This window comes from Pristiophorus japonicus, chromosome 2 (assembly GCF_044704955.1).
Source record: "Pristiophorus japonicus isolate sPriJap1 chromosome 2, sPriJap1.hap1, whole genome shotgun sequence".
Classification (NCBI taxonomy): Eukaryota; Metazoa; Chordata; class Chondrichthyes; family Pristiophoridae; genus Pristiophorus; species Pristiophorus japonicus.
The window spans coordinates 149,670,543-149,690,818 of record NC_091978.1 but is presented as its reverse complement, the minus strand read 5'-3'; the positions used below and the strand labels follow the sequence as shown (position 1 = coordinate 149,690,818).

The 20,276-nt window shown below is 44.6% G+C and overlaps 1 protein-coding gene across 3 annotated transcripts in view; it reads right to left on the bottom strand.

Moving 5' to 3' along the window:
• The window catches only part of aasdh (aminoadipate-semialdehyde dehydrogenase), a 55,990-nt gene that overhangs the window by 34,268 nt on the left and 1,446 nt on the right, over nt 1–20,276 (bottom strand). For 2 of the 3 annotated variants that reach the window (XM_070869872.1, XM_070869863.1), the window contains exons 2-4: nt 19,901–20,021; nt 3,121–3,464; nt 754–946 (exon numbers count right to left, since the gene is read on the bottom strand). In XM_070869872.1, coding sequence (XP_070725973.1) covers nt 754–946; nt 3,121–3,464; nt 19,901–20,021 — 658 coding nt within the window. Of the gene's footprint in view, nt 1–753; nt 947–3,120; nt 3,465–3,616; nt 3,792–19,900; nt 20,022–20,276 lie in introns of those variants that run through there. The other variant, XM_070869877.1, reaches the window with a different exon arrangement.

The following is a 20,276-nucleotide window of genomic DNA, read 5'->3' as shown; positions in this document are numbered from 1 at the left end:
CCCCGACCCCCCCACACCAAGGTCTAGTGTGTAACAGCTGATTTTGCACCACCTTCAGCTCTTTGCCCAATTCCGACAAATTTCTCGGCGGGAGGCACAAACTTTTTCCACAGTGCTAAAATTACCACTGCCTGGGTTAGCGCCCCAACTGAGGCATGACTGAATTTCTCCCCCAAAATGTTTGATACTCTGAAACAAAGAGCAGTGCACTAAAGGTCAAAGAGGAAAGACAGCTAAACAGTTTAAATGTAAATTACTTTACATACAGTTTGGTGTATATGTGGAACCGACTACTCAAAGAACAGTGAAGGCTGATTACATTGATAAAATTCAAGAGGGAACGAGATGGACATATGGCAAGGGAAGAAATTGAGGGATTTTTCAGATTTTTGAGACTAGCCTGATAGAATGTAATGGTCCTATGACCACATTTTCCTGCAGAGCTTTTGGGGCAGCAATCCAAGGCAGGAACCTTGATTTATTTCCCCCTCCCTTCTCCTTAGCACAGGAGCATGAAAGCTCTTAGACCCACCCTTAGCATAGATGGCAATCAAACTAGAATCTTCCTAATCTCTGTGGCTCAGTTTCCACCTGAGCCGAGTGTTAACATTCTGCTGTCCTTTCTGATATGGCCTGCTATAAAACAGCATCTTTCTGGTTGGAAAAACAGTGTACAAATAAATTGTTAGCCAATGTTCCATGAAGTATAGAATGACAATTTGCAAACATCTAAGTAAATCTATACCACCATACCTGCAAAACAGAAACTTTGTGATCATTAAAAAGAACCTTGTTTAGTCTCTTTGGCATCATTTTAACAACTGGAGGAACAATGAGCAGTGTAGCTCCACTGCACAGTGCAACAAACATTTCAACAATCGAGGGGTCAAAAGTCAGAGGAGAAGCCATAAAAATTACATCGTCTGATGAAATCTCAAAGATAGACCTGCAAAACAAAAAATTTTAATAGAACAAAAAATACAAAAGTAAAGCAGCAATAATGAGGTATCCTTAAGTTTAATATCCTCAAGATATTTTATAATTTAGTGAAGTCAATAAGATCACAATTAATGTTGCCAGTGAAAAGTATGATCAGAAGTGATCTGATTTTGTAAATCAATAGAAAAGGCTAGAATACTTTTAGTATAAGTAATCCTTGTTCAAATCTAGCGCTAAAGTAAAGGTCTAGCCAAGGCATGAGACCATTTAAATTAGCAGCATAAGTAATGCTAAATAGTTAAAAGTTGACAAAATAGGGTCAGATGAAAAAGGCCCTTCAACCCATGAGAGCCATCCTTCCAGATTACTAAACCTACCATCTTCCCATTACAACATCTAGCTGTTTCCTAAATGAGTCCAGTGTCCTGGACTCAACCACTCTTCCTGGTCACCCATTCCACCTGTTGATTACCCTCTATGTAAAGAATCACTTCCTGAAGTCAGTCCTAGGTTTTTCCTTTACAACCCTGAACCTATACCCTCTTGTCCTGCTCTTTGCAGATCTGAAACTATTGTTTGGGGTTTACTTTCTCTACCCAATTAATTATAATGCATCATTATAAGATTTCCTCGGAGATATCATCTCTGGAGGCTGAAGAGCCCTAATTTACTAAATTGTTCCTTTTAGGTCTTCCCGCTAATGGTGGAGCGGAGGGAGGGAAAAAGAACAGCTTCCTCTCCCCTACACTGACTCTAGGTCCTAGTTGGCTCCTTCAAGTTGCACTGTTGAAAAATGTATGCATTCCTCCAGATGTGACTGACCAGAGCATAATACAGCATCAAGATGAGCTTTGGAAGAAAATGTACTCAGTCTGTATGTCAATATAAGACACTGTCCCTTTACCACCTCAGATTTCCTAGCCATGGTAATTGGCAAGTCAACTAATATGCCTAGGCCTCTGAACTTCCCTCTTGGCAAGTTCTATCCGACACGGTGCTTCCTATTACCTTCAATATGCAGAATCTTACATTTATCTCTATTGAGCTTTAGTCAGCTCATTTGCAAACCCAGTCTTATCTTAAAATAGATTTGACAAATTGAAATTCATTCAACTGAACTAGATTTTCAAAGGCACATTCACAAAAGGCAATGAATTGCACCTGTATTCTGTAAGGGACTGTGATCTCTCATGATGGCATGGCCATTCACATTGTGCATTACATGTACATCATGTGATAACTGCCTGACAATGCCCTTCCTTTCATTACATTATTTTTCATAATAAAATTGAATGCAACTGAAGTTATAACTGTAACAAGAGTTAACAACCATGACATACTGACATAAATAAACGTGTACTGAGCCGAAACTGCCCCTTCCCTTAAGGCACGGTTCCGCTGGAAACGCTGCGGAGTGGAATGGCTGCCGATTTTTCGTGGAACGCCCGCCATTTTGAAAATTCTGCTCCTGCGGTATCCCGCCGGTGATCCGCTCCCCCCACTACCCGCTCCGCTGCTGCCAATCCGTCCCAAGTGTGTCATCAGTGCATGCACCGCCAATGCTCACCCCCCGATCGTGAAATTCCACCGAGAAAATCTTCCTCCTGCTGCTCGGTGCCACCGGCAGCTTTTTCTGCCGGTGCACTGTGCTTGGAGTGTGCTCACAATAGTGGTGCGGCTGCCAGTAAAGGGGAGGACTTACTGCCGCAGCCCCCATCTTATTTTTTTTCCGGCCGACTGTCATGTCGAGCCGACAATTATGTCCCCAGATTCAGCCGGGCCGCCAACAGGCAGCCTGGCATCCCCTCTTGGGTGCCAGATCACTGGCCCAGCCGAAACCCTGCCTGGTGGACCGACATTCAAGAATCGCACAGGCTCTCCCCTTTAAGTGAAGGGGAGACACGCGGTGACATCATCAGCGCTACGTTGATGAGTGACAGCGGAGGACACTCTGCCTGCCCCCCACTTCCACCCCTCTAGTGTGAGAATTTGCCATTATGACCGGCTTCCGGTCCGCTGAGAAAAAAAGGCTAAACAGCGGAATTTCGCTCAAGAGGTCACCACATCCACCGCGCCAATAAAAACTGAAACGGGGCAAGTGCGCCGCGTTTTCGGCTGGGGGCAATTTCAGCCCCGTAATTCCCAAAGAGGTTGTCAATAATCCCTTGTGATTAAACTTACTTGAGATGCTGAATGTTAGGAACAATACACTGATGAGGTACTCGAACAATTTTTGGAGTTCCTGTAGTACCTGATGTTTGCAAAATATATGCCACAAACCCACGCCTCTGGCAGTCCACATATTTATGTGCATGTTTTTTTTTATGCTCTTCAGTAGTTTCCAAACTGCCTTCTTTTAAACCTCTTATTTTACTGTAAATGACATTTTCTTTGTTTCTGGGTTCTGGAGCTAGGGAATCCATATTAGTCACTTGCCACTGAATCTTCACAAGTACCACGTATAACTTTGGTATATCATATTCAACATCAATGTACAACCAGGTTGACAGCAAATCCCTGAATTGCTGAAACATAAAATTATAATACATTATTTATTAACTTGTAAAATTAGTTTCCTCCAAAAATATAAATCCATAATTCTTACACGAATGCAGGGCATACAATGGTACAGAAAAACAAAGATCGGAAAATGTTAATAAATAAGTAAGAAAGAAACCTGATGTGTAGATGAGGATGGCTACCAAGATCCTCTCTAGTTGGATTGATATTTAGAATTTGATTTTTGTAAAAGCTCTTGATGGAAGATCATCTTATGCTGCATATGAAATGAAAATTATAGGAGAGCACCTGAAATGAGCTCCTGTGGGAAAGGTTCCAATGTTTCTGTTCAAAACAACTTGAACTGGTCTAACTGGGACTTGCGGGGTGATCTATGGGCTTAAAAAAAACATAATTCTGCTCAACCATATATGAATACTGATGTTGATAAAAAAATTTAACTGAACACATCAATAACTATCTCTTCTCAGGAATTTACTTTTCAGTTGATTGATCAATGGATACAGCAACTTGCATTTATAAAGTGCCTTTAATGTAGAAAAAAAGTCCCAAGGCGCTTCAGAGATATAAAGAAAAAATGAACACCAAAAAGCAAAGTTGTATTTAGAAGATATGTAATATAGCACAATTCGCAAGGCAGATAATTATAATTTATTTGCTTTCAATCTGTGTACTAAAACTAAAAAAAAACTTTTCTATAAAGAAGAAATTGGTCCCAGTGACATGAATGCTCAAAATCTCTATTTGCTTTAAATCAGGAGTGCAGATACATGGAACTGTCTGCATTTGTTTTAAGTAACCAAGATATTCAAATTAGAGTTTGTCAGGACAACCTCAGGGCGTTCCAAAGCGCTTCACAGCCAATTAAGTAATTTTGGAGTGTAGTCACTGTTGTAATGTAGGAATGCAGCAGCCAATTTGCGCACAGCAACCTCCCACAAACAGCAATGTGATAATAACCAGATAATCTGTTTTTGTGATGTTGATTGAGGGATAAATATTGGCCAGGACACCAGGGATAACTCAACTCCCCTGCTCTTTGAAATAGTGCCATGGGATCTTTTATGTTCACCTGAGCAGACCAGACATGGCCTCGGTTTAACGTCTCAACTGAAAGATGGATCACAATATTATCTTCTACTTTAAAAAAAAATCTAGATACTGGAAAATCAAGGAGGCACATCCTCAACATTTGTTTTATACATCGGGCCTTTGAAACTACAAGGGCCGTTTTACAAAATTGCACGCCTGGCAGGGAACCTTGCCCACAGGAGCTTGTATCAGGAAATTTCAGGTGCACTCCTATAAGTTTCCACAGGCACCTGCAATTCCCTAACATACACTTCTGGGAAAGCACACTTGTAAAATCGGCCCTTGTATGCAATTCTTAGCTCAAGATAGTGAATTACACAGAATGGAGCAGAGGGACACTGGCCAAGTTGCATTGAGACAAGGCAGATACAAGCATCTTATTTGGGTCAGTTTAATGATACTTTACAACTAATGCTTTAGAACAGGAGTGTACAAATATTTTTTCCCATATAGGCTGCTTAGCTATGTATCATGGAGCTTTGTGTAATGTATTTGCTTCATAGGTTCTCTGTAAAAATTCACAGCAACTGTTATGTCTTGAATAGAGAGTCAGACTAGATACTGCAAGCTCAAAGTGTGACAGTAGTCCTTTATAACAGATCTCAGAGTGCCTCTCCAGCCTGTGAGGTCTCCTTATATAAAAGGTGCTCCCAAGGGATTGTGGGATCCCTTGGGACTCCAGGGGATAAGCCCTCTGGTGGTTAGACATGGTATTTACAGGTTTACATACATAACAACGGCCACCTCACCCCCCGCAAAGTCAATAGTGTAACTATTTACAATGTGAGTCGATCTGGGGCCTTCCTTTCCCTGGTTGATCGTCTCGATGCAAGTGCTGGTTTTGGTGAGTCGTTTGTTGGGCCCTCGCTGTGCTGCTGGCCTTCTGGGGGTGGTGAGTCCTGCTGGGCTGCTGGGGGAGATGGGTTCTGCTTCGTGGTCAACCGTTGGGTCGGTTGCCACTGGTATGTGTGTGTTGGAGGGTCGAAAAATGTAGAGTCTATTGTGGGTTGCTCTGGACAGTCTGTAAATGTGAGTTTGATTTGGTCCAAGTGTTTCCTGCAGTTGAGTCCACTTGGAAGTTTGACCACAGACACTCTACTCCCCTCTTTGGCCAGAACAGTGCCAGGAAGCCACTTGGGGCCTTGTCCATAGTTCAACACAAATACAGGATCATTTATCTCAATTTCACGTGACACATTTGCATGATCATGATGTGTAGTCTGTTGAAGCCGCCTGCTCTCTACCTGTTCGTATAGATCAGGGTGGACTAACGAGAGCCTTGTCTTAAGTGCCCTTTTCATGAGCAGTTCAGCGGGAAGGACCCCAGTGAGCGAGTGGAGTCTTGTGCGGTAACTAAGCAGGACTCGGGATTAGCGAGTCTGCAGTGAGCCTTCAGTTACCCTTTTCAAGCTCTGCTTGATTGTTTGAACTGCTCGTTCTGCCTGACCGTTGGATGCTGGTTTAAACGGGGCAGATGTGAAATGTTTGATCCCACTGCGGGTCATGAACTCCCTGAACTCGGCACTGGTAAAGCACGGCCCATTGTTACTTACAAGGACATCAGGCAGGTCGTGCGTGGCAAACATGGCCCATAGGCTTTCAATGGTGGTAGCGGACGTGCTTGCCGACATTATCATACATCCAATCTATTTGGAGTACGCATCTACAACCACTAAGAAAATTTTTCCCAAGAATGGGCCTGCAGTCGACACTGACCCTGGACCACGGTTTGGAGGGCCAGGACCATAAACTTAGTGGCGCCTCCCTGGGTGCATTGCTTAACTGTGAATATGTATTACATTTGTGCACTCAGGACTCTAAGTCTGCATCGATACCGGGTCACCACACGTGGGATCTGGCTATCGCTTTCATTATGAAGCCTGGGTGGATGCTGTGGAGATCACTAATGAAAGTGTCCCTGCCTTTTTTGGCACCACTACCCGATTGCCCCATAGGAGGCAGTCTGCCTGTATAGACATTTCATCTCTGCGCCGCTGGGTACGGCTTTATTTCTTCCTGCATCCCTAGCAGGACACTAGACCATCTCTCATGGAGCAGTTTTTTTTTTACAAAAGACAGTAAGGGGTCCTGGCTCGTCCAGGTTTTAATCTGTCGGCGGTAACAGGTGATTGCTCACTCTCGAATGCTTCCATTACCATAACTAAATCTGCAGGCTGTGCCATCTCCACCCCTGTGGTGGGCAATGGCAGCCTACTGAGAGCATCAGCAGTTTTCTGTGCCTGGCCTGTGGCGGATGGCGTAGGTAGTTTTCTGTGCCTGGTCTGTGGCGGATGGTGTAGTTATATGCGGACAACATGAGCGCCCATCTCTGGATGCGGGCCGATGCATTCGTATTTATCCCCTTGCTTTCAGAAAAGAGGGATATAAGCAGCTTATGGTCAGTTTCCAATTCAAATTTGAGCCCGAACAGATATTGATGCATTTTCTTTACCCCATAAACACATGCTAATGCTTCTTTTTCAGTCATACTGCAGGCCCTCTCAGCCTTAGACAGACTTCTGGATGCATAAGCAACCGGTTGCAATTTCCCAAATTCATTAGCTTGTTGCAATACACACCCGATCCCATACGACGACGCATCACATGCTAGTACCAAACGCTTACATGGATCGTACAACACAAGCAATTTGTTTGAACATAGCAGCTTCCTAGCTTTCTCAAAGACATTTTCTTAGCTTTTACCCCATACCCATTAATCTCCTTTACGCAGTAAAGAGTGCAGGGGTTCTAACAATGTGCTAAGACCCGGTAAGAAGTTACCAAAATAGTTCAGGAGTCCAAGAAACGACCGCAGCTCTGTCTCACGTTCTGTGGTCTCGGTGCGTTCTTGATTGCCTCCGTCTTCGAATAGGTGGGCCTGATGCCGTCCGCTGTGATTCTTCTCCCCAGGAACTCCACTTCAGGCACCAGGAAAACACACTTCCGAGTGTTTTAGCCTGAGCTCCACATGATGAAGCCGACTATGAACCTCCTCCAGGTCCTGCAGGTGCTCGACGGTGTCCCGACCTGCAACCAAGATGTCATTCTGGAAGACCACGGTGCGCGGGACCGACTTCAGCAAGCTCTCCATGTTCCTCTGGAATATCGCTGCGGCTGATCGAATCCCAAACGGGCATCTGTTGTAAATGAAAAGCCCTTTTTGCATGTTGATGCAGGTGAGGCCTTTCGATGATTCCTCCAGCTCCTGCGTCATGTAGGCCGAGGTCAAGTCCAGCCTCGTGAACGTTTTCCCTCCTGCCAGCATCGCAAATAGGTCGCCTGCCTTTGGTAGCGGGTATTGATCCTGCAGGGAGAAACAATTGATAGTTACTTTGTAATCACCACAGATTCTGACGGTACCGTCTCCCTTGAGAACTGGAACAATCAGACTGGCCCACTCATTGAATTCGATCAGCGAAATGATGCCCTCTCGTTGCAGCCTGTCCAACTCAATCTCCATCCTCTCTCTCATCATGTAAGGTACTGCTCTCGCCTTGTGATGAATGGGTCGCACCCCCGGAATCAAACAGATCTGCACTTTTGCTCCTTGGAACTTCCCGATGCCTGGTTCGAATAGCGAGGACCTGGGCACATGAGGTGTCGTCGACGGACGAAAGTGCTCGGATGTCATCCCAGTTCCAGCGTATCTTTCCCAGCCAGCTCCTGCCGAACAGCATGGGGCCATCGCTCGGTACCATCCAGAGTGGTAACTCATGCACTGCTCCATCGTAGGAGACCTTTACGGTAGCACTGCCAATTACGGGAATCAGTTCCTTTGTGTACGTTCTCAGTTTAGTACGAATGGGAGTCAGGATTGGCCTTGAGGCCTTGCTGCACCACAATTTATCGAAAGTCTTTTTGCTCATTATGGACTGGCTTGCGCCCTTGTCCAGCTCCATGGACACCGGGAGTCCATTTAATTCAACCTTCAGCATTATCGGGGGACGCTTTGTGGTAAATGTGTGCACCCCATATACCTCTGCCTCCTCGAGGTTCTGGATCGTCATGATCCACCGTGGATCTGTCCTCCTCTGCAACATAGTGGTTTGCAGCTCGCCTGTACATACGTTGGAGGTGTCCCATTGCTCCACAGCTCTTGCAAACGTATCCTTTGAAGCGGCATGAATGGAAACGATGATCATCCCCGCAGCGCCAACAAGGTGTTAATGACCTTGTATTCACCACCCTTGATGTTGCATCTGCGTCATCTGTGGATGTGCAGCTGCAGGCGTGTAAGTCTTACCCAGTACGTTTCAATTCGAAAACGTTACTTTGCTCACAGTACTTGCAGTAGCACTCGTGTGCTGAGAAATTTGTTTGTATTGTCACTGGTGGCAATAAGCGCCTGGGCTATCGCTATGACTTTACTCAAGGTTGGGGTCTCGACAGCCAAAAGTTTGCAAAGTATTACTTCATGGCCAATGCCAAGTACAAAGAAGTCCCTGAGCATGTGCTCCAAGTGTCCTTCAAATTTGCAATGTCCTGCAAGGCACCTTAGCTCAGCGACGTAGCTCGCCACTTCCTAGCCTTCAGACCTCTTGTACGTGTAGAACCAATACCTCGCCATCAGAACGCTTTCCTTCGGGTTTAGATGCTCCCGGACCAGTGTGCACAACTAATCGTACGACTTGTCTGTGGGTTTCGCTGGAGTGAGTAGATTTTTCATGAGGCCGTACTTGGTGCCCCGCAAACGGTGAGGAGGATCGCCTTTCGTTTGGCAGCATTCGTTTCTCCTTCCAGCTCGTTGGCCACGAAGTATTGGTCGAGTTGCTCCACGAAGGTTTCCCAATCATCTCCCTCCGAAAATTTCTCCAGGATGCCCACGATTCTCTGCATTGTTGCGGCGGGGTACGTCATCTGTATCTCGTCGCCAGTTGTTATGTCTTGAATAAAGAGTCAGGCTCGATATTGCAAGCTCAAAGTAAGGTGTGACCGTAGTCCTTTATTACAGATCTCTCAGTGCCTCTCCAGCCTGTGAGGTCTCCTTATATACAGGTGCTCCCAAGGGATTGTGGGACCCCTTGGGACTCCAGGGGATAAGCCCTCTGGTGGTTAGACATAGTATTTACAGGTTTACATACATAACAGCAACACATTGTTAATAAACCAACTAGTTCTTAATAGCAACGGTTTAACAATCACACTACACATTACCAGTTCATCCACTAGGTTCACAACTGCATACCTCATCGTGGATGAACTTGACCAAGCTGACAAGGCTTTTATTGAGTCTTGTGAACATCATGTGACTAGCTAAGCCATTCACAATGCAACAGCTCGACAACAGATAAAGCCGAGTGCCCCCTTATTAAAAGGGACACCACAACACACAAATTAACAATGAAACTTTAAGTCAACCATAAATGATCACATTAAAATTTGGTTGTTGGGAGTGATGATGCACTCCAGTCCCTCCGGTGCCCACCTCTCACGGAAGGCTGCGAGCGTACCAGTAGGCACCTCATGTTCCATCTCCAGGGACAACCTGGCACGTAGTCGCAGAAGAGAGGCAGGCAGTCGGGCTGAACGACCCGCTCGTCTGCCTGGACCTGTTAATGGCCATTTTGGCCAGGCCCAGGAGCAGTCCTGTGAGGGGGCCCTCCGACCTGCCCTCGGCACTGGGTGCCCAACAATCAGGAGCGTGGGACTGAAGTGCAGCCAGAAATCGAGGAGCAGATCCTTCAAATAGGGGAAGAGGGGGGGGATGCAACCTCATACATTGGACGTAAACATGGAAATGGACTCCTACAGACCGCAGAAAATGCAGGCAGCCTGGGAGTCCTTGAACCGACTTAAAAACTAATTGCACGGGACTGTCCCGTGCAACACCCTCCAGGCCAAGTTCCCAATAGATAAAGGGAGGACTCCCGCATAGAGAGCCCTCCATTGGGGACCCCCGCCTCCTCCGGATGGCAAGCTGGTGCGCCATGGCGTGTCCGGACAGCAGAAGAGGATGGCAAGATGGAGGGTAGAAACATAGAAAAATAGGAGCAGACCTAGGCCATTCGAGCCTGCACCGCCATTCAATATGATCATGGCTGATCCTCTATCTCAACAACATATTCCCGCTTTCTCCCCATACCCCTTTATGTATTTTGTGCCTAGAGTCTATCTCCTTAAATATAATTCAGTGACATCCTCCCCACATCCAGTCTATCCAGCCCCGTCAGAATTTTATGTTTCAAATGAGATCCCCTCTCATTCTTCTAAACTCTAGTGAATACAGGCCTAGTCGACCCAATCTCTCCTCATACGACAGTCCTGCCATCCCAGGAATCAGTCTGGTGAACTTTCGCTGCACTACCTCTATGGCAAGTATCTCCTTTCTGAGGTAAGGCGACCAAAACTGCACACAATACTCCAGGTGTGGTCTCACCAAGACCCCGTATAACTGTAGTAGGACACCCTTGCTCCTGTACTCAAATCCTCTTGCAATGAAGGCCAACATACCATTTGCCTTCCTAACTGCTTGCTGCACCAGTATGTTTGCTTTCAATGACTGATGTACAAGGTCACCCAGGTCCCTTTGTACATCGACATTTCCCAAGCCATCACCATTTAAATAATACTTTCTTTCTTAATGTTTTTTCTACCAAAGTGGATAACTGCACATTTATCCACGTTATACTGCATCTGCCATGTGTTTGCCCACTCACTCAACCTATCTAAATCGCCTTGCAGCGCCTTTGCATCCTCCTCACAACTCACAATCCCATCTAGTTTTGTGTCGTCAGCAAACTTGGAAATATTACATTTGGTTTCCTCATCCAAATTATTTATATACATTGTGAATAGCTGGGGCCCAAGCATTGATCTCTGTGGCACCCCACTAGTCACTGCCCGCCACCCCGAAAAAGACCCGTTTATTCCTACTCTGTTTCCTGTCAGTTAACCAATTTTCAATCCATGCCAGTATATTACCCCCAATCCTAAGTGCTTTAATTTTGCACACTAACCTCTTGTGTGGGACTTTATCAAAGGCCTTTTGAAAATCCAAATACACTACATCCACTGGTTCTATCAGTTAACTACTGGAGTTTTTTGAGGATGTATGTCAAACACGATTTTCCTTTCATAAATCCTATTGACTTTGTCTAATCCCATTGATATTATCTAAGTGTCCTGTTATCACATCCTTTATAATAGATTCTAGCATATTCCCAACTACTGATGTGAGGCTAACCGGTCTGTAGTTCCCGGTTTTCTCGCTCCCTCCTTTTTTAAATAGTGGGGTTACATTTGCCACCCTCCAATCTGTAGAAACTATTACATAATCTATAGAATTTTGGAAGTTAACAACCAATGCATCCAGTATTTCCATGGCTACCTCTTTTAGTACTCTGGGATGCAGATTATCAGGCCCTTGGGATTTATCGGCTTTCAGTCCCATTAGTTTCTCCAGCACTATTTTCTTACTAATAATCATTTCCTTTAATTCCTCTTACTCACTAGACCCTTGGTTCTGGGACATTACTTGTGTCCTCTTCCGTGAAGACAGAACCGAAGTATTTATTTAAATGTTCTACCATTTCCTTGTTCCCCTTTATAAATTCTCCTGTTTGACCGTAAACCACCTACATTTGTCTTCACTAAACTTTTCCTTTTTATGTACTTGTAGAAACTTTTGGAATCGGTTTTTATGTTCCTTGCAAGTTTACTCTCATACTCTATTTTTCCCCTCTTAATCAATCCCTTGGTCCTTTTTTGCTGAAATCTAAACTGCTCCCAATCCTCAGGCTTGCTACTTTTTTTGGCAACTTTGTATGACTCCTCTTTGGATCTAATACTGTCCTTAATTTCTTTTGTTAGCCATGGTTGGGTCACTTTTCCTTTTGTGTTTTTAACATAGAAACATACAAAATAGGTGCAGAAGTAGGCCATTCGGTCCTTCGAGTCTGCACTGCCATTCAATGAGACCATGGCTGATCATTGCTTCAGTACCCCTTTCCTGCTTTCTCTCCATACCCCTTGATCCCTTTAGCTGTAAGGGCCATATCTAACTCCCTCTTGAATATATCCAATGAACTGGCATCAACAACTCTCTGCGGCAGGGAATTCCACAGGGTAACAACTCTCTGAGTGAAGAAGTTTCTCCTCATCTCAGTCCTAAATGGCCTGCCCCTTATCCTAAGACTGTGTCCCCTGGTTCTGAACTTCCCCAACATCGGGAACATTCTTCCTGCATCTAACCTGTCCAGTCACGCCAGAATGTTATATGTTTCTATGAGATCCCCTCTCATCCTTCTAAATTCTAGTGTATAAAGGCCCAGTTGACCCAGTCTCTCCTCATGTCAGTCCAGCCATCCCTGGAATCAGTCTAGTGAACCTTCGCTGCACTCCCTCAATAGCAAGAACGTCTTTCCTCAGATTAGGAAACCAAAACTGAACACAGTATTCCAGGTGAGGCCTCACCAAAACCCTGTACAACTGCAGTAAGACCTCCTTGCTCCTATACTCAAATCCCCTAGCTATGAAGGCCAACATACCATTTGCCTTCTTCACCGCCTGCTGTACCTGCATGCCAACTTTCAATGACTGATGAACCATGACACCCAGGTCTCGCTGCACCTCCCCTTTTCCTAATCTGCCGCCATTCAGATAATATTCTGCCTTCGTGTTTTTGCCCCCAAAGTGGATAACCTCACATTTATCCACATTATACTGCATCTGCCATGTATTTGCCCACTCCCCTAACCTGTCCAAGTCACCCTGCAGCCTCTTAGCATCCTCCTCACCGCTCACACCGCCACCCAGTTTAGTGTCATCTGCAAACTTGGAGATATTACACTCAATTCCATCATCTAAATCATTAAAGTATATTGTAAATAGCTGGGGTCCCAGCACTGAGCCCTACGGCACTCCACTAGTGACTGCCTGCCATTCTGAAAAGGACAGTTTATCCAGACTCTCTGCTTCCTGTCAGTCAACCAGTTCTCTATCCACGTCAGTACATTACCCCGAATACCATGTGGTTTAATTTTGCACATCAATCTCTTGTGTGGGACCTTGTCAAAAGCCTTTTGAAAGTCCAAATACACCACATCCACTGGTTTTCCCTTGTCCACTCTACTAGTTACATCCTCAAAAAATTCCAGAAGATTTGTCAAGCATGATTTCCCTTTCATAAATCCATGCTGACTTGGACCAATCCTGTCACTGCTTTCCAAATGTGCTGCTATTTCATCCTTAATGATTGATTCCAACATTTTCCCCACTACTGATGTCAGGCTAACCGGTCTATAATTACCCGCTTTCTCTCTCCCTCCTTTTTTAAAAAAGTGGTGTTACATTAGCTACCCTCCAGTCCATCGGAACTGATCCAGAGTCGATAGACTGTTGGAAAATGATTACCAATGCTTCCATTATTTCTAGGGTCACTTCCTTAAGTACTCTGGGATGTTGACTATCAGGCCCCAGGGATTTATCGGCCTTCAATCCATCAATTTCCCCAACACAATTTCCCGCCTAAGGATATCCTTCAATTCCTCCTTCTCACTAGATCCTCGGTCCCCTCGTACATCCGGAAGGTTATTTGTGTCTTTCTTCGTGAAGACAGGACCAAAGTATTTGTTCAATTGGTCTGCCATTTCTTTGTTCCCCCTTATAAATTCACCCGAATCCGACTGCAAGGGACCTATGTTTGTCTTCACTAATCTTTTTCTCTTCACATATCTATAGAAGCTTTTGCAGTCAGTTTTTATGTTCCCGGTAAGCTTCCTCTCGTACTCTATTTTCCCCCTCTTAATTAAACCCTTTGTCCTCCTCTGCTAAATTCTAAATTTCGCCCAGTCCTCAGGTTTGCTGCTTGTTCTGGCTAATTTGTATGCCTCTTCCTTGGATTTAACACTATTCTTAATTTCCCTTGTTAGCCACGGTTGAGCCACCTTCCCAGTTATATTTTTACTCCAGAAAGGGATGTACAATTGCTGGTAGTTCATCCATGTGATTTTTAAATGTTTGCCATTGCCTATCCACCGTCAACCCTTTAAGTATCATTTGCCAGTCTATTCTAGCCAATTCACGTCTCAAACCATCGAAGTTACCTTTCCTTAAGTTCAGGACCCTAGGCCCCAAGTTTCCACACGATAAAAAACGGGCGCCCCTCCGAGCTGGGCACCCGTTTTTCGCGGCGAAAAAAAAACGCACGATTCTGGAGCGCCTTGCAGCTCCATGGCAGCTTGGCGCGGCGCCGAGGGGGCTGGAGCCTACCACTCGCGCCGATTTTGTAAGTGGGAGGGGGCGGGTACCATTTAAATTAGTTTTTTTCGTGCCGGCAACCCTGCGCGTGCGCGTTGGAGTGTTCGCGCACGCACAGTGTGGAAAAAAACATTGGCACTTGGCCATTTTAGAAAGTGCTGCAGAAAACGTGAAGATTTGTTCTTGGACCCCTGCAAAGGCTTGTATTTTAATTTTATTGATATTTCTGTGTGTGAGGGAGTGCTTTTAGCAGCACTGCTGAAGAAATCACCTGCTGAAATCAGAGAGTTCAGCTTTTCACTGCTAAACTTGCAGTACCTGTGCCTGCAAATTAAGGACTGTGTTTGGAGAAAAAAAAGTGCCAATTCAACTTTGCAATGGATCAACGTCCACCAAGAACAAAGAATTTCTTACATGTGATCTTGAAGTTTAAGTGATCTTAGAGTGTAAAATTTTTCACATATAAACTTGTAAAGTTACAAAACACTTTCTAAGTGATCTTAAAGTTTTTAAGTGATCTTCAAGAGTCATATTAAAAAGTATAGTTTGATACAACAAATATTTTATTAGAGTGACGTTAACTTTTCAATAAAATATTTTTTCATTAAAACTGTTTCATGTTCCATTAACACAACACAACGTAGGAACAACTGCAAAGAATAAACATGTCCATACGCAAAAGTGTTCGCAGAGCCCTCAGGCATCAGTAGTTGAAGCGTTCACGGATGAGCTGCTGGCGCTGAGCTGACTTTAAGGCTTCCACCTCAAGTGGAAGGCTGCACAAATGCCTGCTTACTGCCCGACTGCCCCTCCCTCCCTCCCATTCGCGGGAACGACGCCACCGCTGAGCTGACTGAACCTGCCTGAAGCACTTTCACACAGGTAGGAAGATGGTTTATTTAATCTTTTCTTTGCTTATAAATGTTTATTCAGGTTGGATTTATTTGTATAATATTTGTACAAGTATAAATAAGGATTTATTGCAGAATTTAATGACTTCCCTTCCCCCCCCTCCCCCTCCCCCTTCCACCTCGTTCCGGACGCCTAATTTGTAACCTGCGCCTGATTTTTTAATGTGTAGACAAGGTTTTTTCAGTTCTACAAAAATCTTCACTTTCTCCATTCTAAGTTAGTTTGGAGTACGTTTTCACTGTGGAAACTTTGAAATCAGGCGCCAGTGGCCGGACACGCCCCCTTTTGAAGAAAACATTCTGTTCCAAAGTGAAACTGTTCTAACTGACTAGAACTGCAGAAAACAAAATGTGGAGAATTGCGATTTCTAAGATAGTCCGTTCTCCACAAGTTGCTCCTAAAAATCAGGCGCAAATCATGTGGAAACTTGGGTCCCTAGTTTCTGAATTAACTGTGTCACTCTCCATCTTAATAAAGAATTCTACCATGTTATGGTCACTCTTCCCCAAGGGGCCTCGCACAACAAGATTGCTCATTAGTCCCTTCTCATTACACATCACCCAGTCTAGGATGGCCAGCTCTCTGGTTGGTTCCTCGACACATTGGTCTAGAAAACCATCCTTAATACACTTCAGGAAATCCTCCTCCAACGCATTGCTACCAGTTTGGTTAGCCCAATCAATATGTAGATTAAAGTCGCCCATGATTACTGCCGTACCTTTATTGCACACATCCCTTATTTCTTGTTTGATGCTGTCCCCAACCTCACTACTACTATTTGGTGGCCTGTACACAACTCCCACTAGCGTTTTCTGCCCTTTGGTATTCCGTAGCTCAATCCATACAGATTCCACATCATCCAAGCTAATGTCCTTCCTTACAATTGCATTAATTTCCTCTAACCAGCAATGCCACCCCGCCTCCTTTTCCTTTCTGTCTATCCTTCCTAAATGCTGAATACCCTTGGATGTCGAGTTCCCAGCCTTGGTCACCCTGGAGCCATGACTCCGTGATGCCAATCACATCATATCCATTAACTGCTATCTGCGCAGTTAATTTGTCCAATTAATTTGCGGCAGAAAGGAATGTATAACTGTTGCAATTCATGCATTAGTTCCTGAAATGTTAGCCATTGCCTATCTACCGTCATGCCTTTTAATGAATCTTCCCAATTTATCAGTCAATTCATTCCTCATACCTTCATAGTTTCCTTTGTTTAGATTTAGGACCCTAGATTCGGATTGGACTACTTCACTTTCCATCTTAATAAAGAATTCAATCATGTTATGGTCACTCTTCCCTAAAGGGTGTGCAAGAGCAGCCCGTACAGGAATCCCCTCCACACAGAACTGAAAGGCATCGAGGGGATTTCCCAGAGGCAGCTCAAGTTGTGAGGCGCCAGTTCCCTAGGGAGGTTTCGGGGCTTGGCACTGATGAGGAATTCTGTCCGGAAGGGGGTCAGATCAGACGGGATCACCGCATGTGCTTGAGGCTCCTCGACACACCTAGTGGAGTCAGGACCCAGTGCCATTTTTAGCGAGTCAATGGCTTTGGCCGCGAGCTGGACGTCGGCTCATTACAGGCACCGCGCCAGCTCCTCTGGCACCATCCAACCTTCTCCTGCACCATCCAGTAGGTCCCTGACTCTGGTCTTCTTACCAAACACAGACCTCTTGTCCCCCTGCCACCTAAGACCGCAGTCATGGAGGTACGGATTCCTGAGCAGCGGCTCCTGAAGGACAGCTGCCACTCCAGACGGGGGAAGAGCTCCATTTACAGGCGATCTTGTTCAAGACCCTGATGAGTTCCTGGTAAAAGACAGGCAGCCCCCACATGGAGGCCTGGACGTCGCCCAGGTTTATAAACAGGAGTTGCGTGTCATAATTGAGGCCGTACTGCTGGCAGCAGAAATACGTCGCCAGCGCGCACACCATCTGGGAGGATGCTCGACGTGCAGTTATCGCTGCAGGGTCTGAAGACAGAAAGTCGCAGCCTGGGTGCTCACAATCACCAGCGCCTGACCGCCCTCCCTTAGCAGGAGACTCAGGACCGCAGCAGAGATCCAATGCTCCCTGTTATCCCAGAAGAAGTCGATGAGCTACTTCTGTATCTTGGTGATAAACGCAGGGGGAGGGATCAAAGTGACCAATTGGTACCACAGCATGGCGGCCACCAGCTGGTTTATGACTAGCGCTCGACTCCTGTGGACTCAGAACAGTCCTGTCCAGCGCCCTAGGCGAATGGCGACTTTGGCCTCCAGCTCTTGCCAGCTTGCCGACCAGGCTTCCTCAGCAGGGCTGAGGTAGACTCCCAGGCGGACCCCTAGGACACTCAGCTAAGAGCATCAAGGGAGCGCCGAGAGGCAGGGTTTGGGACAGGCGGTAGCTCGCCTCATGGCATACTCACAGGTGCACACATTACACTTTGTGATTCTCATATAAAGTTTAAAATCGATGCTCCTTCTAATTTGCAAGTATGTCAATCTGTGGATACTATCAGGTCTACATGTTACAACCGAGACTTTATTCACCTATGAGATAGAAGCACTAGGAACAGTCTTTCCAAATGTTTGGGCTCACGAAAATCGAACAGGAAAAATCAATGAATAGGAAATAAGCGAAAATAGAAACGAGTTGTCTGGGCATCACAAATCAAATATACCTCATTTACTATTGCCATACCTCTCCTGCCTTAGAGGAGCCCAAATCCTACTTATGTGGAAACGGCCAGATGCAATATGCAAGAACTCTCCCATGGCTCAGCTGGTTAAGGCAGTGAGTAGCTGAGCCATCCAGACAAAGATGGCCATTGGAAAGTTTATGTATAACATGAAATGGTCCTGTTTTAAGGTAGGCTGATAACAACAGTGGGGTTGGGCTCACCGCTAAATAGCCAAAACGACTAAAGTTTCATGGCAGGTTGGGCCATTCAAACTAATCATTTTGAAACAACAACTTGCATGGATATAGTGCCTTTCATGTTTAAAAAAAATTACAAGGTGCTTTACAGCTGGGCACAAGGAAAACAGATAACTGGCTAGGAGAGATTAGGAGTGGAGAGCAAAGGTTTGGTTCGAGATTAGTTTTGGGCCAATGGTTCAAATGAGAGCATTACTGGCCAAAATGCTGAAGTCAAAAGAACAGAATGTTTAGTGAGTGACACAGGACTGAAGGAGGTTGGAGAGAAAACTAAAAAAATTTAAATTACATGATGACCTTCCTTTAAAAGGGGCAAAGCCACTACAATTCCAGGGAAGAATATCCCACCCAAACTGGTTTTCAAATAAAGCAAACTAACAATAACTAAAATAACAAAATACCATGAAAAAGACTACTGACAGAGGTTAAAAAGTTGAAGGACATGAGTGATCATTGATCATACCCCGAAATAAATATGGTCAGTGTGTAGTAGATAGCAATAAGGCAAAATCAGTTTAACTACAGAAGTTTACAGCATAGAAGGCTGCCATCTGGCCCATCTTTGTTGGTTCTTTGCTAGATCAATCCAAAATAGTCCCACTACCCCGCTCTCTCCCCATTGAATCGTATCGTCCTCTGCTTGAAACATTTACCTGATTTTCCCTTGAAAGATGCAATGACTCAACCATTCTCTGGCAAAGCATTCCATGCTCCAACAACCCTCACTGTAAAGAAATGTCTCCCTCTGTGTAAAGACATGTCTCCTAACATCTCTCCTTACTCTGAGGATTTTAAATAAATGACCCCTTGTCGCAGACTCTTCAACCAGCAGAAACGGTTCTTACTTATCAAAACCCTTCATAATGTTTTTTTAAAACCTGAACTATATCTCCTTAGGCTTCCTCCACAGAATATAGCTGATTCGGGGTCAACTGACACTTTTAAAAGGAATCTGTTGGTGGGGCGGTTACAATTACAGATATTTGCATTGTTTGATTTTTTTTTTTAAGGGGTCTAGGGATCAATAGTTGGAGGGGAAGTTCATGATAAAATAATTATCCACGAACTCTACATGGAGTGGGTTTGACAGGACGCAAATAAAAATCAAACTATCATGAACTTAATGCACTATACAAACATTAGTGAATTTAAATAATTAAATGGCTATATTTTAGAACTGCAAAATGAATGTCACTGGAATATCATCTATTAATTTAAAAATCACGAGGGCCTAATTACCTCCCCAGTGTGTAAAAATATCAAACTTGTATTATTTTAATGAATTTTATTTGTTCATATCTGTTTATAACTCAGTAACTCACCTGTATCATATCTTTCTGAATAAGGATATACATCATCTTACACCTTTGCATAAAATGTGCTGATAAGCGAGGTGAACATTCTGGATTAATTGGGCAAAAGGCTGCCCCAGTGTGAAGAATTCTGAAAGGATACAGAAACAGTATTGCTAAACATCATTATTTTTGAAATAGTAACCATCAATCACATTTATATATAATAAACAGAAGGGTGAAAATAAAAATCGCCTACTCTTCCTGTGTTCCTTACTCATTGTGTTTATTCCTCCAGATATTTAGACTATTGAAACCCATCGGATTAAAGGGTCAGTGGCTGCATGGGTACAAAATTGGCTAAGGGACAGAAAGCAGAGTAGTGGTGAATGATTGTTTATCAGAC